General features: G+C 42.1%; 1 protein-coding gene across 14 annotated transcripts; it reads left to right on the top strand.

Moving 5' to 3' along the window:
* Positions 1–413: 413 nt before the first annotated feature.
* On the top strand, positions 414–25,827 carry TCAIM (T cell activation inhibitor, mitochondrial). 14 transcript variants are annotated; one of them, XM_080675289.1, is made up of 12 exons: positions 696–829; positions 4,263–4,463; positions 9,614–9,731; positions 12,636–12,771; positions 13,351–13,504; positions 14,628–14,880; positions 16,407–16,529; positions 18,227–18,324; positions 18,597–18,688; positions 21,218–21,450; positions 21,991–22,122; positions 24,240–25,827. In XM_080675289.1, the coding sequence occupies exons 3-12, from the start codon at positions 9,658–9,660 to the stop codon at positions 24,478–24,480; spliced, it is 1,536 nt and encodes a 511-aa protein (XP_080531415.1). In that variant the 5' UTR covers positions 696–829; positions 4,263–4,463; positions 9,614–9,657; the 3' UTR covers positions 24,481–25,827. The 14 variants fall into 14 exon arrangements, with proteins under 14 accessions (XP_080531412.1, XP_080531407.1, XP_080531410.1 ...); XM_080675285.1 differs by lacking the exons at positions 696–829; positions 4,263–4,463 and adding exons at positions 971–1,051; positions 1,439–1,521; XM_080675287.1 differs by lacking the exon at positions 696–829 and adding an exon at positions 974–1,051.
* Positions 25,828–27,018: the final 1,191 nt, after the last annotated feature.

Raw genomic sequence — 27,018 nt, 5'->3', positions numbered from 1 at the left:
TTCTAATGAGGAGGCATTTTTATTTTTTTGGCCTCAGTCAACAATGCCAAAAGATAGAAAGGGGGAAAGACGGCTCATTTCATCTGTGGCCATTTCTAGGGCTAATCAAAGTCCTAGGGGCGACGTATAGCTAATAGCAAAAACCCAAGTTGATGGTGGAGAGTGCTTAAGGTTTGAAAGATCCTGAAGGGCCAAAGTCCAAAGGAAAATGCAAACCGGAGAAGAGAAATTTTTAAAAATTAGCCTCAGCTCCGAAAGCCCTGCGGAGGCAGCCTCGGCCCTTCTTAGGGCGTCGGAGGTTGGCGGTTGGGGAGGTTGGGGCCTGGGGGGGCGCATGCGCGCGCCCTCTAGCGCTCGCTCCCTCCCGCCCTCCAGCGCGTGCTCAGTCGCTCCCCCTACCCTCGGGGCAGGCCCCGCCACCTGCCGCCCAATCAGTTCCGACTCCCTCCGGCCCCGTCCTTCAGATTTCGGAGTGCTCGCTGGAGCGTCCTAAAGCTTTTGGAGGAGCGCGCGGAGCTCCCGCGGGCCGCACGGTAGGAAGGAGGATGGGCGGGGGGTTCAAAGCGGCGGAGGAGGCGGGGTGGTCACCTGGGCGCTGACGTCAGCGCGGGGCTGGGTACCGCCGAGGTTTCAACCTTCGGCCCGGGCTGCGCGCACGCGCTCCAGGGAAGAAGGCCTGGCACGCCTCAGCCAATGAGAGCGCGGTCTGCGGCCCGTCCCTCGCGGCGTCTCACCTCCTGGGGCCCGCCGCGGCAGGCGCCCGATGGCCGAAGCGAGCAGAGCGCTCCCCGCTGAGATTTTAGGGGCGGGGGCTCGGAGAGTACTGCGGGTAGGAGCCTGTCAGAGCTGTGGTCTAGTGGGGCGAGGGCACGCGGGAGCACCGGGCCCTGCGGCGCGCGCTCGTGGACCGGGCCGGAGCCCCGGTGCGCATGCGCCCGGGCCCAGCCGCGCGCGCGCCCCCGCACTGCCCACTGGTGCGAGGTGGGAGGTGAAACAGGTCGAAGATGGAACAGGTTGGAGAGAGCCCTCGGGGCTGACACTTGCCGGAACTGTAAGGAGGAGGAGGGGAGGGGCTCCGAGTGTGCCTTTTGGCTGCTCGGGGCAGAAAAGGGGGGTCGCGGTGGGCAGCGCGCAGTCACCTTAGCTCGACGTGCCAACTTTTGAACTGAGTGTCCGCATCGCATCTGTTTTACCTTGTTTTTGCAATGAGAAACCAAAGACGATTTATTTAAGACTTCATTATTTTCGACTATACTATTTCTCCAGTCTTTGACTTATAGGAAATTGTGATGATTCAAAGCTCATAGCAAAAGATTTAGAAAAGGAAGCTAAAGACTCTAGAATCTAGAGTCTAGATACTTTGCCCTTGCTACAATTGATTCATTTATCTAGTAGGACTTACTGCTTTTACTTTGCTTTTTTTTTCCCCTTCCCTGAGAAACGTTCAACTGAAAAGCAATGAAAAATTGCCCGCTTTTATCCCTCCTTGATGGAACAAACTGCTTTTAAAAACCGCACAAGGTAATTGCCAAAGGAAGTCACAGTTTAACCGAAAGCAGCCTGAGGAAAAATAACTTACTGTCAAATAAAAATTTTGCCAAATGGACAAAGAACAATCTTAGGATCTCAATTTGGCAAGCGCATTATGTTTCTCTCTTTCTCTCCCTTTCCCTCTCCCTTCCTCCCCCAAATCAATAAAAACATACCCTCCAGTGAGGATTAAAAGTAATTTAAGCAAAATGAAACAGTTGTTTTTTTTAAAAAAAAACTACCCAAATTAAACCTTTCCACAAACTTAGGTATCTCTATCAAATTTGATTTCAAACTGAACAAAATATTTGCCTCACTTCACAGCAAGAATTTAGGTTAAAATCAGAAGTGTTCATTTTATGAACTAGAAGCTAATATTAGTATTAAGTGAATTATAGCAGACATGTACATTGTTTTCTAAATGACTTTTGTCCTTCCCCACCATCCACCCTCCATCCAGAGAGGGTACCATCTCCTTGGAAAAGACCTTCCATAGCCCCCATTCCACATGTAGCACTTGAGAGTTTCCCATAATACTCTGTGCATGGCTGTTATTCTTTCATTTACTGCATTGCTTTATAATCATCTGCTTGTGTCTGTTTCCACACCCTCCCTCTTCGGAGAGGTGGCATTGTCTTAATGTTTTTCTATTCCCAATAGTTTGCACAGAACCTGGCACCTAAGGGTTTGGTAAATGCCTGTAGATGAATTGGGCGAATTAAGGTACCCAGAGCACCTTCCAAGTCTGATAAGATAGTGTAACCTCAGTTATTTTGTAGCATGCTTGAGGCTTTTCCCAGTGGGAGGAGAGTGGGCCCCATGGAATACATACAGAAACCATCCATGTAATCATTTGTCTGAAGACAAGAACCCTGGGTGCCCTAGGCTTTCAGACTATTTCTCACTAGCAAATGAGAGCACCCAGCTTTACTCTGAAGCAGTGTATATTCAGTCTGCCAACAGAATTTTATTTTCTGTGTGGCTAAACCTTTAAGGGGGAAAAAAAAAATCACAAATCTGAATCTTCTAGTCTTCTTAGCAATTCTATTTCTCATAGTAAATTTAAAAGTTGTCATTGTAATTATCAGATAGGTCCCTTATGGTTTTATTTTCCCAGGACCTGTTTATTTCTGGTGGAAGTGATAAAATTGGCTTCTTGGTCTTGCAAAGTTGAGGACTGACCCAAGATCTGTGCCACATGAAAAGACAGGCGGACAGGAAAGGAGAGATGGAGAGAAACATTTATGTGAATCAAGCCCTCAACCTGGGCATGTGCCCTGATCGGCAACAGAGCCTGCAACCTTTCAGTGCAGGGACGATATCCAACCAACTGAGCCACACCAGCCAGGGCCTAGAGGCCGGTCTTAAATACTAAATGAATAATGCTCATTTTTGCTATATTCATTTTCTTTAATTTATATGCTAAAGCATTTTTTTTAACTTAAGGACATGTCACATGTTCTTTGTTAATAAACTAGGAAATAAGAAAAATTAAAGCACTTAATATCCTACCACTAGCTAACTAGAGACAGCTAGCTGTAGATTGCATATGTATATCCTCTTCTTTGCAAGCTTTGGGCTGTCTTAAGTTAGTCTGGATTTGCTTTTTTGAAGATTTTTTTGTATATTTTGGGTAACGGTCCTTTTTCAGATATGTATGTCTTTTACAAGTATTTTCTCCCAATCTGTGGCTTTTTTCCTCATCCTCTCTACATTGTCGTTCAGAGAGCACACGTTTTTAGTTTTAATGAAGTTCAGTTTATCAGTTCTTTCACCAGTATCATGCTGTCTTGATTCCTGTAGCTTTATAGTAAGTCTTGATGTTGGGTAATGTCAGTCCCCCAACTTTGTTCTTCTTTAGTATTGAGTTGGCTATTCTGTGTTGTTTGCCTTTCCATATAAACTTTAGTATGAGTTCGTCAATACCCTTAAAATAAGTTGCTGGGATTCTTATTGGAATTGCATTGAATCTATAGATCAAGTTGGGAAGAACTGACATCTTGACAATATTGACTTTTCCTATCCATGAACAAGGAATCTTTCCATTTAGTGTTTTGTTTTGTTTTATGAGAACATTTATTTGGAAAATCACAGAGGTAGAAGAAATAATTTGTAGAAGAAATGGGCTTAGGAAACAAGTTATAGAGGCAAAGAAAGGGCCCTTCCTCATGGAAGTGAGAAAGGTAAAGGTGACACACCTGAGACACGTGCCTGCTCCCTGGAGGAAAAGCACCTGGTTCTTTTTTTACTTCTTTCATCGGAGTTTTATTTTCCTTATATACATCTTGTACATATTTTGTTAGCTTTATAGCTAAGTATTTCATTTTGGTGAGTGCTAATGCAAATGGTAATGTTTGTAACTTGTTTATTACTGGTATTAGGGGCAAAATTGAATATTGGGGACTAGCTATAGTTATAAGAAATATTAATCATGCTTTGTTAACCGTGTTTGCCTTGTTCTGACTAAAGAAAGGACATTGTAACCTGGCTGGGAGTTGTATGCGCGCCCTCCCACCCCCACTCTGCCCCCAGGACCTGACAGTCAACCTTGGACCTGGGGATCAGGTCCATTCTCATTCAAGAACTGCCTATTAACAACCTTGGAAAGATTAACAACCCTGTTGCCCAAACAATGGAGTCCCACCCCCAGCCCACCTTGCCTACTTCCCCACTTCCCCAGGCCTGTAATCTCTACTTCCCTATGTAATCTTTGTCCTATCCTATATACGCAGCTGGTTTACGGGGCTGCAGAGATTTTCATGGGTGACCTGCTGTCCTCCCGTACTGCCAGCAGTATTGGAATAAACGCTCGTACGTGATTCAACTCTGTCTCTGCTTAACTGGCTCAAGTAGTGACAGGCAGTCCAGCTCTTGCTTGTCAGGTTACATATTCTGGCAACTCTGCTAGGACACAAGCAGGAGAGTCCTCTTGGGTGAGTACCGGGGATCTTGCTTGCAGCCCGGACTGGGGGTTCCCAGGGCTGAAACCTGGACTCTTATTCACACACACACACACACACACACACACACACACACACACACTCTCTCTCTCTCTCTCTCTCTCTCTCTCTCTCTCTCTCTCTCTCTCTCTCTCTCTCTCTCTGGAGTGAGCCTGGCCAGCTCCTGGTTGCCTTAAGGTCCTTGCCTGGTCAATACACACAGTTCTCTGTATATTGGGCTGGTTTTACCTGGTGTAACTTTGTCTGTAATCTTGCTTAAATTGTTCAAGGATGGGTGCTGGTGGCTCTATTCCCAAAGTTACTCCATTGGGATGGATCTTGGGGGGTTGGGCTACTTACACTTACCCACCAGTGAATAAAAGGAAAAGGGTGTTTTACTGCAATACTGCTTGGCCTATGTATGCTCTAGATTTTGGGGAAAGGTGGCCATTAAATGATCTCTAAACTATTATACTGTATTACAGTTAGAATTGTTTTATCAGAGGTTGGGGAAATGTTCGAGGCTTTATGTTTTTGCATAATTCTGACTCAAAAGAAAATCAGGAAAGGGATAAATTAATGGTTCAGAGAAAAGATGTGGTACCTGTAATGCAAAAAGGTGAAGAACAGGAGAAGAGGGAGGAGAGGCTGCCTTGGGGGTCTGTAGTTAGGAGACGTCTACCAAGTGCTCCAGGAGCTGGGAGCTCACTCCTTAATCTGGACTGCTGGGCGCTGAAGATGAGCTTGAGACCGTCACCCCCATTCCCTCTACATTAGAATGAGGCAGGGAACTGAATTTGGAGGAATAGAGCTACTTCCCTATGGGGGCAATTCCCTGTCTGCCATATACCAGTGGGAGCCACTGAGAATGGGCACCCAGCAGGATATTATTGGGCCCATACTTGGTTCTCCACCTTGGATTTGCTAAATTGAAAACATTCCCTCCTACCCGGGATGAACCTGCTAAGATCACAGATTTGATTATTTCCATATTCACCACTCATAACCCCAACTGGGCCAATATGGAGGCACTCTTAAATAATCTTTTAATTGGGGGTGAGAGGTTAGTGTTTGGGAAAGCAGGGTGTGAAGCTCTTGTCTGGGTTTTGTGGGCCTGTAAATATTGTATATAAGAGTCTGTTGATTATTGTTTTGTGTCTCTTTGTTGTTTGATTTAATTTGTTTAAAGTTGGGGCATATCCCACTTTGCTGGGGGCCCCCAGCTGTTTGTGGCAGGCTGAACCCATGGCAGGGATTTCAGGGACTTTCCAGCAGCTAACAAGATTTCTTAATCTTGGGGACCCTCCCAGCTCTCCCTCTCAAGACATCTGCCACCCAAAATGCTTAGCTAGTGAGAGTTCTTGTCTGTCTGTAATATAACTTTGGTTATTGATGTTCTTTGCTTGCTTTCTTATCTTCTGGGGACTTCTTTTACTCTTGCCCTTTTATAAACACAGGGAATTCTCTGTCTCTGCTGTTCGGGCTTCGCACCACTCAGATCTGAAGGTCCTTTGCTCTGCTGGGTTAGTGTGAGATAAGATTCTAAGGCTAATGTCCCAGTCCATCCTTTTGAGAGTACTCATTTTTTTTTTTTTTTTTTGAAAATAAAACTTTTTTTTATTTTTTTTTTATTTTTTTTTAAATAAATCTTTATTCAGATTATTACAATTATTTCTCCTTTTTCCCCCCATAGCTCCCCTCCACCCATTTCCCACCCCACCTTCTGCCCTTACCTCCCCCCCACTGTCCTCATCCATAGGTGTATGATTTTTGTCCATTCTCTTCATGAACCCCCCATACACCTTTCCCCCTGAGAATTATCAGTCCACTCCCTTTCTATGCCCCTGATTCTATTATATTCACCAGATTATTCTGTTCCTCAGGTTTTTAATTCACTTGATTTTTAGGTTCGCTTGTTGATAGATATGTATTTGTTGTTCATAATTTTTCTCTTTACCTTTTTATTCTTCCTCTTCTTTAAGAATACCTTTCAGCATTTCATATAATACTGGTTTGGTGGTGATGAACTCCTTCAGCTTTTTCTTATCTGTGAAGCTCTTTATCTGCCCTTCAATTCTGAATGATAGCTTTGCTGGGTAGAGTACTCTTGGTTGTAGGTTCTTGCTATTCATCACATTGAAAATTTCTTGCCACTCCCGTCTGGCCTGCATAGTTTCTGTTGAGAAGTCAGCTGACAGTCGTATGGGTGCTCCCTTGTAGGTAATTAACTGTTTTTCTCTTGCTGCTTTTAATATTCTCTCTTTGTCTTTTGCTCTTGGCATTTTAATTATGATGTGTCTTGGTGTGGTCCTCTTTGGATTCCTTTTGTTTGGGGTTCTGTGGGCTTCCTGGACTTGTAAGTCTATTTCTTTCACCAGGTGGGGGAAGTTTTCGGTCATTATTTCTTCAAATAGGTTTTCAGTATCTTGCTCTCTCTCTTCTTCTGGCACCCCCATAATTCTGATGTTGGTACGCTTGAAGTTGTCCCAGAGTCTTCTTACATTATCTTCAACTTTTTGGATTTTTTTTTTTTGCTTTTTGCTTTTTCGGTTGAGTGTTTTTTGCTTCTTTGTATTTCAATTCTTTGACTTGATTCTTGTGTTCCTCTATTCTGTTTCTGGGTCTCTGTATAATATTTTTTATTTCAGTCAGTGTATGTTTAATTTCTAGTTGGTCCTTTTTCATATCTTCGAGGGTCTCGTTATATTTATCGGCCTTTTCTAGGATATTCTTAAAAAGTCTTATAACCGTGGTTTTGAATTCTATATCCAGTCGTTTGTTTTCCTCCATTTCTTTCGTTTGTGATCTGATTCTTTGACCCCGCATTTTCACTGATTCCCTGAGTTGGTAAGGTAGATATTTGTGATAGGTTTCCAATATGGCCCAGTGGGTCTGCTTCCCCAGTTAACCTGAGGTGGACACTCTTGGTGCACCCCTTTGTGGACTGTGTGTACAGCCTTGTTGTAATTAAGTCTTTATTGTTGTTGGTATCACTGGGAAGAATTGACCTCCGGGCCAGTTGGCTGTAAGGATCAGCTGTGTCTATGCTGGGAGAAGTTCGGTGCTGGAGACAGCCTTATAGGATTAGACTTGCCAAATTGCAATAGCCTCTGTGCTCAGCTTGGATGGGGTGGAGCCTCAGTCTTGGCTTCCTGTCAGCCTTGCCCTTGCGCGCATGTGCGCTTTCAGTCCTCCGCCTTCCCCAGCTCGAGTCTCCGCCTGAGAGTCCAGACTCCCCCCACAAGAGCGTGGGTCCCCAGGGGCTCGCCTGGAACTGGGGTTCACTGCAGTCAGAACTGGGGCTCAGTGCAGTCAGGAGCCTCTGACTCCCTTCCACTAGGGAAAGCCTGTGGCAACCTCCGCAGCCTTTGTGCGCACTGGCACGCGCGCGCGTGCGCCCTTTCAGTCCTCCGCCTTCCCCGGCTCCCGAGTCTCCGCCCGAGAGTCCAGACTCCCCCCACAAGAGCTTGGGTCCCCAGGGGCTCGCCTGGAACTGAGGTTCACTGCAGTCAGAACTGGGGCTCAGTGCAGTCAGGATCCTCTGACTCCCTTCCACTAGGGAAAGCCTGTGGCAACCTCCGCAGCCTTTGTGCGCACTGGCCCGCGTGCGCCTTCAGACTTCTGCCTTTCCCAGCTCGAGTCTCCACCCGAGAGTCCAGACTCCCCCCACAAGAGCGTGGGTCCCCAGGGGTTCGCCCGGAACTGGGGTTCACTGCAGTCAGAACTGGGGTTCAGTGCGGTCGGAGGCTTTCTTCCCCCTTCCGCCAGAGAAAGTCAGCCAGGCTCTCAGCCGCCCTTCCTCTCTGCGCGCACAAAGCCCCTTTGCCGTACCTCCAATTCTCTGTGAGGTTTTCTCTTTCCTTCTAGTTGTAGAATTTTCACTCAGTCAGCTTTCCTGTGGTTCTGGATGGTGTCCGTTCTGTCTTTTAGTTGTAGTTTTGAAATTGTTGTGCGAGGCAGCAGTTTAGGTGTTTACCTATGCCGCCATCTTGGTTTCCGAGAGTACTCATTTATTTACTTTGGGACTTGTTTTTTGTTTCCGTTTTTAAGATCTCTTCTTATATGCAAGATTTCTTGTTACACAGTCTCCTCAGAAAGAAAAATATGAGAAATAAACCTTATAAACCCCCCTCCCCGCCCCAGATTTTCTCCTAGGAGGGCCGGAGCTGCAGAAGAGGCCTCAGGCAGGTGCCAGTCCCGCTTTGTAGAAAAAAAATAGTGCCCAGCCAGCCTGGCTCAGTAGTTGAGTGTCAACCTGTGAAACAGGAGGTCTCCGTTCGCCTCCCGGTCAGGGCATAATGCCCGGTCTGCGGGCTCAATCCCCAGTTGTGGGCGTGCAGGAGGCAGCCGATCAATGATTCTCTCTCATCGTCCATGTTTCTATCTCTCCCTCTCCCTTCCTCTCTGAAATCAATAAAAAATATATTTTTAAAAATAGTAAAGTCTTTGGTAACTTAAACTTTAGAGTTCTACTGGGTTAAGTAGTAAAAATTATTAAGTATCTAGGTATTTTAAGAAAAATGTTGAAAGGAAATTCTATAAAATGACACAGGCCAGTAAGCCAGCACTAGTGGAATTGGGAAACAGAGAGTTAAACAGCAGTTTGGAGCCATCTGTAAATCCTATCTTCCCTAACCAAGGACACTTAGGAGTAAATGATTTGCAGTTTTCCTCCCTAGCCAGAAGGTAAATACCTTATATCAGTCTACTCAGGGAGACAAGATAGCAGAAATCCAATTAGTATTGTTTGTTGATCATACCCTAGGACAAAAAAAAAAAAAGTTAAGAGAATAAAAACCTCATTTTGGTATCAGCATAAAGCTGATGAATTCTGTTGGTCTTCACAAAATGGAAGGCCCAGCATGAGCTCTCCTGATTAATAAATTTAACTAAGTAAATAAATTTAATTAGATAAGTGAATCTAATGTAAGCTAATGCAGAATTTGTTGAGTCCTTTTCTAGTTGTTAAAAGGAAAAAGTCTTTGCTGTTTTTGCCCAGGAAACAAAAGTTCTATAAATTATTGAAATGGTTATATATTATGTTATTAATCAGGTACTTGATTTTTTTTAAAAGCCATCTTAATCATGAGAACTGAAGTTTTGCTAGTCTATGCTTGTGTTTAATATCCTTTGTCACTTTTTAGCAGTTAATGGATGCCTGGAAGTTGACATACATATATATTCAGAAATGTTATATCGCTTCTCGGCCTTTTGGCTAAGATCAAGCACAGAAATGTTTTGCTTCCTGAGACCTGTGAGGAGGTAAGCTTCATGGTCCAATCTATAATTAGTATGAGGGGGCTGTTATTTTTCAAACTCTAATGTTATTTTATATTATGGTGGAGGGCAAGAACCAAAAAAAAAGAAAATGAAAATTCATATGAACAGCCAGGTCCTGCAAGAGCCCATTCAGAGCAGGAGGTAAAAAGAATACCATCTTTGCCAAAACCAGTTTGGCTCGGTGGATAGAGCGTCAGCCTGCGGACTGAAGGGTCCCAGGTTCGATTCCGGTCAAGGGCACGTAACTTGGTTGTGGGCACATCCCCAGTGGGAGGTGTGCAGGAGGCAGCTGATCGATGTTTCTAACTCTCTATCCCTCTTCCTTCCTCTCTGTAAAAAATCAATAAAATATATTTAAAAAAAAAAATACCATCTTTCAGAATAGTTCAGTGTGAAAAGCTTAAGAGGAAAAAATACAAAGTTTGTCCTTAGCACACATTTTATCATGTTGCCCTCAATTCTACTATTGTCTTATAGAAAACCACTCTTTGCATTAAAATTGTGTACTACGGTCATGTGACTGCTATATTTGCTGTTTATGTGTGTATACTATAAATCCTGAGTGGAATCATTCCACCAAGACACAGGATTCCTCCACTGGGTGACTTTGGCTCAAGGACTCCCCCTTGGCATGACTGAGCCCTTCTTGGAGCTGTGCTGCAGCCCCAGACTTCCTACTCAACACTCCTTTCCTCCTCCTCCTCCTCCTCCTCCTGCAGGTGTCAGACCTGAATCATGGTCTGAAAGCTCTCCCTATCTTCTCCTTCCTTTCCCAGTAATTCTCTTGCACATATAATCCTGTCTTGACCTCTGCTTTCAGCAGACCCAAACTAACAGCAAACAACATATACATAAAACATAGTTACTGCCTTCAAGAATACAGTGATAGTTGAGGGTGGGTAGGTGGAAGGAAAGAAGAACAAATGAAAATATGTCATTTACACATTATGGTATTATGTTCCAAATAGTTGGGGTGTTTGTTTGTTTGTTTGTTTGTTTTGAATTTACAAAAGGGAATGACTGTTTATAATGAGGATTCAAAAGGGAAGGTTCTGGGGGAAATGGTACAGTGCCTCCTGGAATATAGTAGGTATGCACATAGTAGGTAATTGTTTAGTGAGTACAATTAAATAGATGGAAGTGAGAGACAGGGAGGATGTTTTAGAGTTTAGAGTTCGTGGAGAAGAGGATGATCAATGGACGCTGGGTCTGAGGGTCTCTGAAAGGAGTGGCTGGAGATCAAGTTTGAAAGATAGGTTGGAAATTATTATAGAGAAATTTATATATTAGACTAAGGAGTGGATTTTATTCTGCAGGAGTTGAAAGACCATGAGAGGTGTTTTACTAGGGAATACAGTGATAGTGGGACTTTAGGAAAATTAACCTATATACAGTATGGTTAGGGAAAAGTAGACTGATTATGAGGCTCTGCAATACAATTTTGTGGTGATAATTGGTAGCAGGAAAACGGAAGAATGGATGATTTCAAGGGGTATTATAAAAGTGAGAAGAAACAAGACTAACTTAAAACGGGGTGGTATGGTAAGCTAGTTTGGGCAGAAGTGAATCTGAGTTTTTGTGGTTTGGCAGCACTGAGAAATAATCCTGGATTGAACTAACTGCTGCCTTACCTTCTGTTTCCAGGCTGAGTTTAGAAGGACAATAATGACCTCTACTCCTTTTTTTAGACTTGTAAAATTTGAGTGGCTGGCAGGAGAGCTAAGAGTCTGTCAGACATTTGGAAATAAGAGCCAACATTCAGATGGGGAAAAAATGGAGTTGTCACATTTCCTTACGCTGCCTCGTATTGAGGACTTCACACCTACCTCACTATTTCCTTCATTGTTCCAACTCCCGTTATATCCCTAATACGCAGCCTGTATATTGAATTTATAAAAGGTTAGAATACATGCAAAAAACACAAAAGGTAATCTGAAAATATGTTGGTGGTCTCCAGATTGTTAAAAATAATCTGCAGAAATGACTGTATAGTCCTACCATTTTAAAACTAGAAAACTTCTCAAAAGACTCAGTATACAAAATGTATGAGACAAAAATATGCCCAATATTTAGAGACTTCTTTATATAAATGGAAAAGGTAAATTACAACATACAAAAATAGTTGTCAGAGAGGTACTTCCCCAAAATTGCAAATTTCATTTAGATTTAAAACTGTACATTAAAGAAACACTCTCGCCGAAACCGGTTTGGCTCAGTGGATAGAGCGTCGGCCTGCGGACTGAGGGGTCCCGGGTTCGATTCCGGTCGGGGGCATGTACCTTGGTTGCAGGCACATCTCCAGTGGGAGGTGTGCAGGAGGCAGCTGATCGATGTCTCTCTCTCATCGATGTTTCTAGCTCTCTATCCCTCTCCCTTCCTCTCTGTAAAAAATCAATAAAATATATTTAAAAAAAAAAAAAAAGAAAAGAAACACTCTCAAAATAATATTAGCACGCCATCAATGAGGAAATGAACGGAGATGTCTGAATCTTCTTTTTAAGCATTATAATTCTCAGAATATTTTTCAGTATAAAAAGATGACATTTGATACAAAAAATCATCATCATTTGCAGTGAAGCCAGTTAACATTTCCAAGTGGGTTTTTTGAGGGGAAGTTGTATCATTAGTATTTAATATTATTTTTCATATTGTATCAGAACTTACATCATGTGGTTTTATAAACTGTATGATACTCACTGCTTGTTAAAACTTGCTAGATTTCTGAAAACCACAAAATTTTGTATTTTGGTTTCTTTCTTGTCCTATGGCATTTTCCATACATATTTTTTTCATACATAGTAATTTCAATGTTGCCATCACTTTATACACTGGGGATTTGTGTGGACATCGGCCTCAACAAATAATAAATTCACATCTTGTTAAAAGGTTATGTCTGGAGAAGGTGTCTCCACGCTGGTTTTTCTGCTCAAGAGCATTCTCAGGGGCTGAAGCAGTCAATGCCTTGAGGCCGTTCTATTTTGCGGTGCATCCAGATTTCTTTGGACAGCACCCCAGAGAAAGGGTAAATGTTTATTATTTTTTAAATCTTAGTCTATGTTCCTGTTTAGTTTATTTGCCGTAGTTACAGGATAATACAGAGTTCTCTACATTCATATTGTTCTGTCATTGTGATATAATCAATGCTTTGAACTAATTTGAAATATAGATACTGCAATTGGAAAATATGTTGTTTTTTATGAAATCTGACATTTTTTATGCAGGCAATAAAGCTAGCATGTAGACTCTTCAGAGTATTAGTAATGGTGTTTTATGTACCCTTTTTTTGTGTGTTGTTCTTTGTGGGATTTTTTTTGTAATTAGTAAATTGAATCAACAGAAAAATTTTACTTTGAAAAGACCTATTGATTATTGGGATGTAATTAAATATTTACTAATTTAAAGTTTTAAAATCTAACATGTATGGAAAATTAAGCCTAATAGTAGATAAATGTTTTCCCTCCTCTACCAATGTTATGAAATGCCAACATTTTTTAATAATGCAGTATTTAATACTCTCAAATGTGTTAAAAAGGTGAGGATATAATTTCTGTTACTCCCTTTTTCTAATTTGTGTGTAAATGCCACTTAATATTTTTTCCAGGAAGTCAATGAAAACTCTCTTCAGAGATTAAGTGTCTATTTAGAAAACCTTCAGAAACCAGGCTCCAAGTCTTTGAAACCAACTCAGCTCACCTTTTATGTAAGAGAAACAGACCAGAATTCCTCTGATGGCCAGGAACCCTTTAGTACTTTAGGTACGTTTTCTTATTTCTAGTTGGTCTTTTTGCAACCTTCATGTTAAATAGGTTCATTCAGTCTGGCATTGCCAGAATACCTTTGGATTGAGTCTTTGTTCCTATTTGAAAGGAGAGATAATAATGGCACATTTGGTGGGAGTGTTGGTTGGAAAGTTATGTAATTTAACTAAGAACCACCCAGTAAAGGAGCTAAAAAAAACAAACAGTGGATTTTTTTATTGATGACTTAACAAGTTAGATTACAAACCTTAGCCCAATGACTACCCAGTATCAAAATGAGATTGTCAAGCATAATTAAGCAATTAGAAATTTTAAATCAGTTCTGAAAATACTGAGTTACTAGCTAGTTTGGGCAACTATGAGGACAGGACAGTCTCTTTCAATCACAGAGAAAATTCTAGATGAGTTTCTGTCACCACTGAGACTAGATTGTCTGGCTCCTCTTCTGAACCACTGTCACAGGGCAGCCCCCCTCATATTTCCCCCTTCATCTTTGAAACCACCTTTGGTGGACACTTGCTCATAGGAAAGCTTTACCATCTCTTAGACTGTAGAGACCGAATTTATGGGCAGCATTGAAAATATTCTGAGCCCTAGCCAGTTTGGCTCAGTGGATAGAGGGTTGGTCTGCTGACTGAAGAGTCCCGGGTTTGATACCTCAATTGTAGGCTCAATTCCTGGCCCTGGTCAGGGCCCATGTGGGAGGCAACCAATCCATGTGTCTCTCTCACATGGATGTTTCTCTCTCTGTGTCTCTCCTCCTCCCTTCCACGCTCTCTAAAAATCAGTGAGAAAATATCTCTGGTGAGGATTAACAAAAAAAAAATATATATATATATATATATTCTGAGTCCCCTTCTTGGGCTGGGTGGGTTTGGTCACTGGTGCCAAACTAGAAAAGGAACTGACAATTAGAGGAATTCTTGACGGTAGACAGTATTGGTATAGATTTGGAGAAAGATAGTGGTGTGCTATTGAGAGATGATTTGCCAATAGGGTGAATTTTAATCAGTAATGGGCTCTTTTAAAAGATTTTTATTTTATAAATTCTGTATGACAAAATTTTAAATGAAGCAAATAATCACCTGTCTTTATTGTTTGGGGGGATTATATTCTCTAGGATTTCGAGCAGTCAAATTTACTTTGCACACCAGAGATCTGCTAAGCACAGTATTATATATTCTCAACTCCTGCAGTTTATCAGTTGAACATGTCCAAAGCTTGAATAGCAATGTGCGTCCCCAGCCTCCCAAAGAGGCAAAGAGGATGTCTGACAGGCCCATCAAATGGGACAAGTCTTACTACTCCTTTACTGGATTCAGAGACCCAGATGAAGACCTCGAGCATGTCTCGAAAATGGAAACAACCCTAACGTACGTAAAAGTTTCTATTTAACTAAACTTTATTGTAGTTTGCCTTTAAAATTAAAATCTAATTTTCTAGGAAAAGAAATCCTATCAGTACAGTTAACTCAATAACCATTATGAAAAAGATATTTCATGTTTCTTAGTTGCCAGAATACTTCCAACTGTATTAAATTTTTTACCTTTTCATCCCAGACACATACAGGAAATTATTTAAGTTTTTAAAATTCTCTTCAAGTTACCCCTGGTATCTGAAGAAAGGATATATCTAAATCTATTTTTTTTTTTAAATATGCATCATGTGTTCTGCATTTTCAGTTTCTCTGGAGAGGTCAGTAGTAAGTCCTTTAATGTAGTGACCCATACATAATAAGAATACATGGAGACAATGTTTAAAAATGTCATGAGGGCTGGCTAGTGTGGCTCAGTGGTTGAATATCAACCTGTGAATCAGGAGGTCACAGTTTGATTCTCGGTCAGGGCACATGCCTGGATTGCAGGCTCAGTCCCCAGTAGGGGGCATGCAGGAGGCAGCCACACAAAGAATCTCTCTCATCATTAATCTCTCTCTCTCTCTCTCTCTCTCTCTCTCTCTCTCTCTCTCTCTCTCTCTCTCTCCTTCTCCCGTTCCCTCTCCCTCTTCCCCTTTCCCTCCTCCCTCCCTCCCTCTTCCTTCCTCTCTGAAATCAATAAAAATATTTTTTAAGCCCTGGCTGGGTTTGCTCAGTGGATAGAGTGTCGGCCTTCAAATCGAAGGGTCCCGGGTTCGATTCTGGTCAAGGGCAAGTACCTTGGTTGCAGGCTCCTCCCCAGCCTGGGCCCTGGTCAGGGCTCGTGCAGGGGGCAACCACTTGATGTGTTTCTATCACACCAATGTTTCTCTCTGTCTTGCCCTCTCTTCCAAGCTCTAAAAATCAATGGAAAAATATCCTTGGGTGAGGATTAAAAATAATAATAATAATAATTTTTAAAATAAATTTCATTCACCTGATCAGAATTTATTCTTGAAAAGCATGTTAAGTTATTTCTATTATTTCAGGGCATAACAAGAGAAAATATAACAACAGTATTATTTAGGTAGGCTTTTAATTTTGAAAATAATTTTGTTTTTATTGAGAAGTACAGGCTGAAATAGTTTCTTACTATTGTGAAATAAAACACACAAAAAAATGAAAATCAGTTGGGTTTTATCAAACACAAAATAGAAGAGCTATTGCGTCATAAAGCTCCATTTAATCTATCTTCCCATTATATCTAGTAATTAGATTCCGATCTACATTTTTGGACATGCTGTGTCATGTTTAATGTTCCGGTGCTCCTTTCCAGTCCCATGCTTCCCGCCAACCAAGTGCCCTGTTGAAGTCTCATCTCAACTACTTCAGTCTACACTCACCTCCCCACCTTTATTTTTTATAATTTGGTCAAGGTTTAATTGGAATTTTTAACATTGGCATTACTATAAAGCAATGTATATGTGTTTTAATAGTAGGCATGTTTGTGTAGTAGTTAGAATGTGTATGTCTTTTTCTTTCTAGATCCTGGTTAGATAATAATGGAAAACGTGCTATTAAAAAGCTGGAGAATAGTTTGCCACTTAGAAAAGAACTAGATCGTTTAAAAGATGAACTGTCTCATCAGTTGCAGCTCTCAGATATCAGGTAATAAAAGAGAACCTAATCTGGAGATTAGAATAAATATGGATTACCAATTGGTAAAGTTTTCCAGCAGTTAAATATTTGCATCTTTTACTTTAATTATTCTTCAATTATCTTTTTATGAAAGTAATCAAATGTTCATTTGCTTAAGAAAACTATAATTTCTTGTTTAAAATAATGGAATAAGGTCCTAACCAAGTAGCTCAGTTATTTGGAGCATCATCCTGTACACCAAATGGTGGCAGGAATCGAACCGGGTCAGGGCACATACTGAGGTTGCAGGAGGCAAACGATTGATGTTACTCTCTCTAAATCATTCATACATAGTGAAATAAGGTTTACATAGTGATCTATCTGTAGCTAGTTGAACTTTTTTACATAGTGAGTTTATAAGAAAAATATCCTTTTCATATACACATAATATATAAAAAATAATCATTCCTTCATATAAGGTTGGTATTCGAATTTAAAAAGAGGAAAAGAGAAAATGGATGTCTTGGTTCTATGTACATGAAGATAACCTTTTCTAGTATAAGCTTTAAAAGATCTGTCAAAGCAGAATGGCATTAGTAAAAAAGGAAATAAGCTTGATTTTACAGTATTGTGGAGAAATCCCTCAGCTTTAATTCTTACTATTGTAAATGTCAATAGGTGTAACCCATATGAACAAAGGCTCTCTGGGGCTCTCAGTGTTTGAGAGTGCAACAGGGTTCAGGGGGCATGGACATGACTGCTTTCAACAAGTGGAAACATTGTGACTGATTCTAAACAGCCTATAAAAGACTATCCTATATAATAAAAGGGAAATATGCAAATTGACCCTAACGGCCAAATGACTGGGAATGACCTGTCGCTATGATGCACACTGACCACTAGGGGGCAGACACTCAATGCAGCGCTCCCACAGGGGGAGCTCCACTCAGCCAGAAGCCAGGCTGATGGCTGCGAGCACAACGGCAGTGGCGGGAGGGCTCACAGGCTGCCAGAGGGATGTCTGACTAACAGCTTAGGCCTGGTCCCCCAGGGAGCGGGCCTAAGCCGGAAGGTGGACATCCCCCGAGGGGTCCTGGACTGCGAGAGGGTGCAGGCCAGGCTGAGGGAACCCCCCGCCCCCCGAGTGCACGAATTTTCATGCACCGGGCCTTTAGTTTATTCATAAAGAACAGCATTTAGTAGCTTGATCACAGTTAATTCTTTAAAATTGTATCTCAGTTTTTCAATTGTGGATTAAAGGGAACAATTTTTAAGCCAATTTCATTTTATCAGAAATGGCATTCATCAGAATCAGTGTTCAGATAGATGAAGGAAGAACCTAAGGTTTCCCATAGCTTTTCATATATTCTCCTTTGATTTAGACTGCCAGGCAGTAGGAAAGGCCCGCACTCTGCATGTGTGAAAGAGAAACCTTAGAAAGGCCAGAAGCAGCTTGTTCAAGGTCACAGAGGTAGTAAATCCCAGAATTAGAATTCAAAGGTGGGTTATTTCATCCTCTAATTTTAAAATAGAAATAACAGTGTTTTTGCTAGTTTTAAATCTTTGGATACCTGAACATTAGTAGTAATGTTTTTACCCTCTGGTCAACAATTTATTTTCCCTTTGGTTGCTTCTTGAAAAATGAGCTAGTTTAGAAACATGTTGGGTGCATGTCTCCTCCTCCGGGGATGCCGGTGTTAATGTGCCTGTGCTCTCTGTTGGACCAGGTGGCAGCGGAGCTGGGGCCTCGCCCATCGCTGTAGCCAGCTGCATAGTTTAGGCCGCTTAGCACAGCAGAACTTGGAAACACTTAAAAATGCAAAAGGTAAATAATTTCCATGTTCTTTTAAAATATTACTTACTGCTATCCATATCTGTAAAGTGTAGAAGAAAAGTGTTAAAACTCTTTGCAGATGTGATTTTATCATAGCTGAATTTTCAAATCTGTTCTTTTGAGTAAATCAGAGACATAAAATTAGCCTTTACACTTCTGCATTTAATCCTGAATTTATACACTAAATTTAAGTAATTATTTGCACAGTGCTGAAAGGATGAAGCATCTCTGTACAGTGACCAGAGGGTTTGTTTTGTCATCAGGATGTACAGTAATATTTACAGACCGTTCCGGGATCAGTGCAGTGGGCCACGTGATGCTGGGAACAATGGATGTCCATCATCACTGGACGAAGGTAAGAAAAAGCTGAAGTGCAAAAAAAATCTCTGATTTGTCATCAACATAATTTTGTTTCAAACTATGCTATTATGTCAATAAACTTTAAAAAATTTAATTGTAGTTACAGCTCTTTTCAGATCAGATGTTTAACGTCATGTAGTTTAAAATATTTAGAAAACTGATTTTTAATTCAGATTTTATTTGGAAATTTTAGTCTTTTCTGAAGTATTGCCTAAAGGCTTATATTCTGTTTTGTTTTAACTTTAACAGATTTACTGGCATAATTGACATAAAACAAACTGTATATTTAGTGTGTATAATCTGCTGAGAATTGATATATTTGAATACCCGTGAATCCATTACCACATTCAAGATAGAGAACATAGTTGTCACCCACAAAAGTATGTCCCTTTGTCAACCCTCTCCTCCATCCCAGCACCCCCTCCCAGCCAGTTACTGTTATAGATTAGTTTATATTTCTAGAGTTTTATAAATTGGAATCACAGAGTACATACTTTTGGGCGTGGGAGGGGTATCTGATTTCTTTCACTTAACTATTTTGAGATTCATCCATGCTGTTGTATGTATCAAGGAAATTATTCCTTTTTGTTGCCGTGTACTATTTCATCCTATGGGTATACCACAGCTCTTTTATCCACTCACCTATTGACAGACATTGTGTTATCAATTTTTGGCTATTAGAAATGAAGCTTCTATAAACATTATCTACAAATGTTTTTATGGACACATATTTCCTTTTCTCTTGAGTAAAATACCTAAAAGTGGATAGCTGAATATGTTAGGGCATTTATTTTTTTAAGACTTGCTGTGGTTTTCTAATAAGTGTGCAGTATAGCTTGTAGTAGGTTTAATTTGCATTTCGCATCTTTTTCATGTGTTTATTTGCCATCCACATATCTTCATTGGTGACGTATTGGTTCAAGTCAATATTTGGTAGAAAATATTTGCAAACCACATATATATTTTTTTAATATATTTTTATTGATTTTTTTACAGAGAGGAAGGGAGAGGGATAGAGAGTTAGAAACATCAATGAAAGAGAAACATCGATCAGCTGCCTCCTACACATACTGGGGATGTGCCTGCAACCAAGGTACATGCCCTTGACCGGAATCGAACCTGGGACCCTTCAGTCTGTAGGCCGACGCTCTATCCACTGAGCCAAACCGGTCAGGGTGCAAACCACATATCTAACAGTCTTTATATCTAAATATATAAAGAACTCTCAAACCTATCAGTAAAAAATACAAATAATCCAACTAGATGATGGGCAAAAGACATGAACAGACATGTCACAAGCACATATACAGATGACAAATAACCACAAAGATGTTCCACGTGATTAGCCCTAGCAAAACTCAAATTAAAACTACAATGAGATATCACTACATAACTATCATAATGGATATCCAGGTTGTTTATGTCAAAGAACTCAAGCCAGTGCTGACGCTGGACGAGTATTACTCTCTTCTCGATGTGAAAAATAGTGGCACCATCAAGTACTGGCGAAGATGCAGAAAACTGATCTCTCATTCTTTGCTGTAAAATGGTGCAGGCCTGGAAAAGAGTAGGGAAGTTCCTTATAGCATTCAGCATGTGATCCAGCAGTGGCACTCCTGGCCATTTATGCTAGAGAAATGAAAAAGTATGTTCCCATAGAAATCTATACACAAATGTTCATAATAGCCCAAAACTAGAAAAACCCTAATGCCCTTCAGTGTCTGAGTGGTTAAACAAAGGGTGGCTCATCCGTGCCACAGAGCACCACTCTGCAAGGAGGGGGAATGAGCTGCCCATGCCTGCAGCAGCGTGGTGGGTCTCAAGGGCGTTGTGCTGAGTGAGAGAAGTCCACCTCAGAAGATTGCATACTGTATGACTCACTTCTGTAACATCCCTAAAGTAATAAGGTTACAGAAAGAACAGGTTAGTGGTCACCAAGTTTGAGGAGGGGAGCAGCGGGTCCTTTTGCAGGACTCTTGGCTGTGGTTGTGTCACATGAATCTACACATGTGACCAAATCGCACACAGTTAAATACACACAGTGAGCGCGAGTAAAACTGATGAAATCTCATCAGGTTGTGGATTGGGTGAATCTCAGTATCCTGGTTGTGACAGTACACTCTGGCTCTCCAGGATGTTACCATTGGAAACTGGGTGAATGATCTATGAGTCACAATTACCTACCTCCTTAATGTAGCACACCTGACCTGGCCCCGCCCATCTCTTCAGCCTCTGCTCCTGCACCCTGACTGTGGGCCGTGGCCAAGAGGGACAAATTCTTGTAATCCGTTCACTCCAGGGGCCCAGTGTAGTGCTTAAGTACATGGGAGGGAAGTGTTTATTGCATTTAGTTTAATGTAGATGAATTAAAGTAAATTCTGTTAGACTTGGAATATGTACACATACTTTATTTCTAAAACCCTTCTTTACCATTTAATCATTCTAAACTAAGTCAAGATTCTTACCTAAATATCTCACTATTAGTACTTAGGACTATTTCTTTCCCTTTTTAAAAATCCTGTAGCTTTTTGAAAGGTTACCAAGTTACTTTGACCTTCAGAGGAGGCTAATGCTCCTAGAAGACCAAATAAGCCACCTTCTGGGGGACATCCAGGTGGTTTATATTGAAGAGCTCCAGCCAGTGCTGACGCTGGACGAGTATTACTCTCTTCTCGACGTGTTCTATAAGAGGCTGTTGAAAAAAAGAGTTCCTTTCCACCCGCAAAGTCTGCGTGGCTTACAGATGATCCTCAACAGGTAAACACCTAAAACAAGAACGACCCTTTTTTATTCGCACAGATTGTTTTGTATCTCAGTGTGTGGTTCTGCATCTGCTAGCAACACTCTTTACACCTGAAAAAGCCAGTGTGAGAGAACTGAAGGGTTGAACCTCTACACGCTCTGTAACCAGTGCCACTGACGGTGCAATCAGTCCTACGGAAAACTTGCAGGATTAAACTAATGTTAAGTCAGTAGCCAACATTTCTTGTGCATATACTACATATACTGTTTTCCATGCACTGTGCTTGGAGCTTAAAGGCATTAGCTTTTCACCATGAAATGGTTACTATCCCCATTTTACAGATGGGGAAGGTCCCAGGGCCAGGAAGTGTGTGGTCATCCTGATAGTGAGCCTCTTGGGACACAGCAGAACTTGAAGTCAAGTGGGATATACTTTCAGGGTGGATTTCCTTGATGAATTCCTTTTCTGTTAATCAGACTCATAAAATGTTTTCTTCGGGGTGGAGTGGGGGATGGAGGGGATCGATGTTTTTGCTTTCATGTGTGTCATTACAGTGACAGATACGCTCCAAGTTTGCATGAACTCGGGCATTTTAACATCCCCACGCTCTGCGACCCAGCCAACCTGCAGTGGTTCATTCTCACCAGAGCCCAGCAGGCGAGAGAGAACATGAAGAGGAAAGACGAGTGAGTACTGTCAGCCCCTGCAAGGTCTTATCGCTCAGTCTAACCTGAAAATTCAGGTATTCAGAACGCACAAGCGAGGGACATTCAGCCTGTGCTTAACTTAGGAGTTGACTGATTGGAGGATGTTCCGTATTTATTTCTTCCTGTCTTGTTCTGCCAGGGATTGGCTGTGGCTGTTTTCTAATAACCTAGATTACGTTACCATCACGATATAAATGTACAACAATAAAAGAATAGTTAAGTAATCTCTGTACTTGCATACAGTAGAAACAACCATTTAAAAGAATGTTCATTTATTCAACTAACATTGTTGAGGACCTTGGTGCCCGGCGGGCACTGTTAAAGTCCCTAGCAGGGTACGGAGAAAATAGACAGATACACCTGTGGCATCACATTCAGATGTCAGAGGCAGAAAGGTTAAACCTTGTGTTAAAAAAAAAAAAAAATAGACACAATTTTTGTCAGAGAGAAGGGTCATTGCCCTGGGAAATGTTGAGCCCATTTCTTAGTGTTAGAAGAGAGAGAACACCCCACCAGCCACACACACCATGTCACGGGGCTTCCCTGTTGGTACTGTGCCTCCCTTTTTCCTCCTTTTTTCTTTAGGTGTGAGTATAACCAAGCAAAGAAATTACGGGGGGGGGGGGGGCAAAAAACAATTTTTTTAAATAATTTGGAGTTAATTTGCTACAGACAGTAGAGCCACCAGCACAGCCCTAGAGAAACCTCAGCAAGGGCTGCCCTCAGGCTTGATGCCCCTCCAAGACTGTACCCTCGAGACTGATGGGCCCTCCTCATCACCAAGGTGTGGCCCCAGGATCAGGGCGACCTGGGGTGGGAGCAGTGGGAATGCAGGGCCTGCCTAAATGTGTGCAGGGGTGTTGTTGAAACAGCACCTCGGCCATACTGCACGGCTTTTCACTTCCAAGCCAGACTGTTCAAATGTCTTTTTTAGAGCAAGTGAGAAAAGCCCTTTACAGAAGAAGTTTGTCATCCCCTGCTATCGATGGTACCTGAGAGTTCCTCCTTCCAGTCCTGCGCAGAGTAGGAATCCTCAACCCTAACCTGCCCACTTCTTGCCTCTCTAAGCAGCCTGGTCTAGGAGGAGGAACCTCACAGAGAAAACAAACAGCACGTGGGAAGGGACCCTGGATGTTGTTGCAGAAAGGGATTCAGTCAGGACAGACCACCAACTAACTGCAGACCTACTACAGCAGCCACTTTCGTTTCCAAGACTCTCCTAGTTTATGGGTGCTTTACCTACTTGCGCTTCCCTTTGTGCGGTTGAAGCTTGGGTAGAAGAGGATATTTAGTGTTTGGAACTAGCACGGTACTTTACTTAGACGAGTTCCGGAGCCCTGACCACAGCCGTGTGGCTCTCCTCATCTTCTCCCGTGGGCTTCCCAAGTGATGCTCACCCGGGAAGCCGTGACCTTTTGGGGATTGAATCTCTTATACATCTGGTCCATAAACCCTTGCCACCTGTGGGAGGAAGGACCGAAGACATTGAGCTCTTTCTGCCTTGAGCTGTTTACTTTCTAGATCTTAACTCAAGCCCTTGAAGTAAGACACATTGTGGCCTCAGGCAAAGGGGAGGGGGTGCTGGCCTAGAAGAGTGAGAGGGGAGAGGGCATGGCTCAGGTGCCTGCCATTGTTGTGAGCTTGCTTTTTTAAAAAAAATTCATTGTTGAAACTATCACATACATCCCCTTTATTCCCCCTTTACCCCTCACCGCCCTGAGTCTGCTTTTTATTTGGGAATCTTTAGAAATCATTGCTTACCACCCAAGGGTCAAACCCAAGGTGTCTACACGCTCAGCTTTCTGCTTTCTTCAGTTGCTACTAGTTCTGGGTGAGGCAGGATAAGAGCTTTCTAAGGTATGTATTACTTTTTCCCCATTCCTGCTACAAAGGTTAACAGATACTTTTAGAGATACGTGTGGAAATAACAGGTATTGCCTGACAGACACGTGTATATTCTAAGCATGTAATTTGGCTTTGGCGGACACCATTTTCAGCGTTTTGAGTAGAAAGGTATAGCCCCGTATCTGAAAATGTATTTATATTTTATGTTCTTTTATTTGCTTGTGGCAATATTCTTATATTTTATGTAACAGGTTAAAGGTTATTGAAGATGAATTGATACGGGCTTCAACAAAGAAATTTTCCCTGGAAAAGTTCTATAAGGAGCCCAGCGTTTCTAGTAAGCAGATGGTGGATTGCTGTAAGAGACTTCTGGGGCAGTCGCTGCCTTACCTACAAGGGATGCACCTCTGCGTTTCACATTTTTACTCCGTTATGCAAGACGGAGACCTCTGTATTCCTTGGAATTGGAAAAATGGAGACGCCATTAAGTGACACAATCTGTATTATTTTTTAAAGAACTAAGAAGGAAGCTGTTAAATTAAACTTATTTAAGTCCACAATTTGCTATAACAGTATTATTTACCTACTACAAGAACAAAGTTTCTGAATGCTGCTTTGAACGTAGACTTATTTTTAAAAATTAATTTCTGCTGGGAAACTTGTATGTAAAAAGGTTTTCACTCCCCATTTTATGGTGTTTCTTATCTGATTGGCAAGACTAGGTAAAAAGCTGTTGGGATGAAAGAACATATTTGTGGTATGTAAGTGTTAAAGATACATATTTTTATATGAGTGAATGTGGGTAAATACGTAACCCAATTCAACATGCATCTTCACAGTCACATCCCATGTATCAGTACACACATGTATTTTGCAACCAGTGTGGACAGTTGATGTCCAAAACACAAGATTGATGGGTAGCAAAAGCTATATAATGAAACTTTGCCAAACAGAAAGAATGGAAGGGGGAAAGCCATTGAATGAATATATGGTATTGAACATCTTCAGTGAGAGAGAATTTAGTTTTAAACCTGTAAGTTTTCCTTCCCATTGAAATAGTGTAATTGTAGCATGAAGCCAACAACAGACTGAATTTTTCTGAATCATTTAATGAGGTGACTCATTCGTGGCCGTGGAAAACACTACCCAGAAAAATACTTGTTTCCCAAAGATTCCCAGCAGGTAGGGTCAAGGGTAACATGGTCCCAGTCAGGCAGGATTCTGTTACCCCTTGCTGTTCCCACCAGTGTTCGGAGCCACCCCTGGTCCACGGCTGTGTGGACGTCCCCGTGGTTACAACCAGCCCCGCCCCAAGGGGCATGGTGTGGCCACTCTAGACACAGGGCTTCTCTCTCTGCAGCTACTTCTCTTAGGATATTTTTAACCAGTTCCAAAACCTCTTCATTGTTTCTCAAGAGGACAAAGTGAACCCTATTTGGGACACCATTTTTGTGACTCTTACTGCAGAAGAAATGAGAGGAATTTTTTTCCCACAGTGCATTACAAGGAAAAGGTGTTTAAAACCATTCTTGAAGTATGATTTAAATTAATCTAAAACACTGGTTATTTAAACTTAAAACTCAAATGTGTATTCAAAAGAAATACTGTTTTGTAATTATTCCATGGTGTGTGTGTGTCATCCCTTTTAACCTGTGCCTAAGAGCTGTACTGACATTTTTTTCTAATGTAACAAATGTTTCCAGAGCCAAATGATGGGAGGTTACATAAGGAAATTTATTGGAAAAATGGGTTTGGATTATACCTTTTGTAAAATCAGTAATATGTTTTGAATTGGACTTTGTCTTGAAATTGTTACATAATAAATATATATTAACCAGACCATTGTTTTCTTTTTTTATTCAGTTATTAATAGTTGTATAACTACTTCACCATAATAGGAAAGTAGAAGAAATTGATGGCCTGTGCATGCCTGTTTGATTTCCTCCCAGTGTAATGAAGAGAAAATTCTGTCCCAGCTCTGAGGACTGGCACAGAATCAGACGCTCTCACTGCAAAGCCTCAGGTCAGAAAGAGGATCCGGGGAGACCTGAGCTCCACCCCACCCTTCAGAGGGCTCTGACCCATGAACCGATTCCTAGAGTGAGCGAGATGGTACGCTTTCTCAGTAGAGGGCGCTAGAGGGGAGCTGCTCTGTTGGTCAGAAGCATGGGGTGATAGGTAGCCTCGGTGGAAACCTGCCCCAGCTGTGGGCTCAGAATGCATGCCCTCGACCCGCTGCGAGCTTGGGCCTTCTGTTCACATTGACACCTTGACCTCTGCTTGTCCATCAGCTGCCTGTACCCGGCTGGTGCCCCAGAGGGTTGCTTCCTGCTTACCCAGTGACTGGAGATCCAGGGCCCACAATCCAACCAACTTCACTGCCATCCAGGGGCCACAGCCACACTTTTTCCAATGAGGACTGGAGAGGGGACCCCCTTCCAAGCCTTTTCTTCCTTGGGGGCTTCCCCCCAGCCCTAGAGTGCCATGTAGTTTTATTACATCTTATAGTGACTGACCTAAAATCCTTGGAATTTCCTAGGTAATGGGAGCCTTAGACGGTATCTTCTGTCATGTTAGTGAGGTGACTTTTGGGACCCCCTCCTAAGAATGGGGGCTGGTTGACCGAGGACCCAACCATGTGATTAGCAGGGGTGGGCAAACTTTTTGACTCAAGGGTTCTTAAACTGGACCAGAGGGCCGGAACAAAAGCATGGATGGAGTGTTTGTGTGAACTAATATAAATTCAAAGTAAAGGAGCGGAGGGGAGAGCAAGAGAACCCTCCGCTCTTTCGGCTCCACGGGCCGGATAGAACAGCCGAATGGGCTGGATCCGGCCCGCGGGCCGTAGTTTGCCCACGGCTGGATTAGAGAGTTGGAACTCCCATCCCAGACCCCAGGGGACCAGAGAGGGGCTGGATGGAGGTTGAAATAATCGCCAATGGTCAATGATCTCATGAACTCCCATAGGAACCCAAAACAGAGCCTCCGGGTTGGTGAATGGGGTGGTGCCAGTGGAGTGCTCACACGGAA

Source organism: Plecotus auritus (assembly GCF_963455305.1).
Source record: "Plecotus auritus genome assembly, chromosome: 6".
In the NCBI taxonomy this organism is placed as follows: domain Eukaryota; kingdom Metazoa; phylum Chordata; class Mammalia; order Chiroptera; family Vespertilionidae; genus Plecotus; species Plecotus auritus.
The sequence above is the reverse complement of the archived record's forward strand: the minus strand, read 5'-3'. Positions and strand labels throughout refer to the sequence as shown.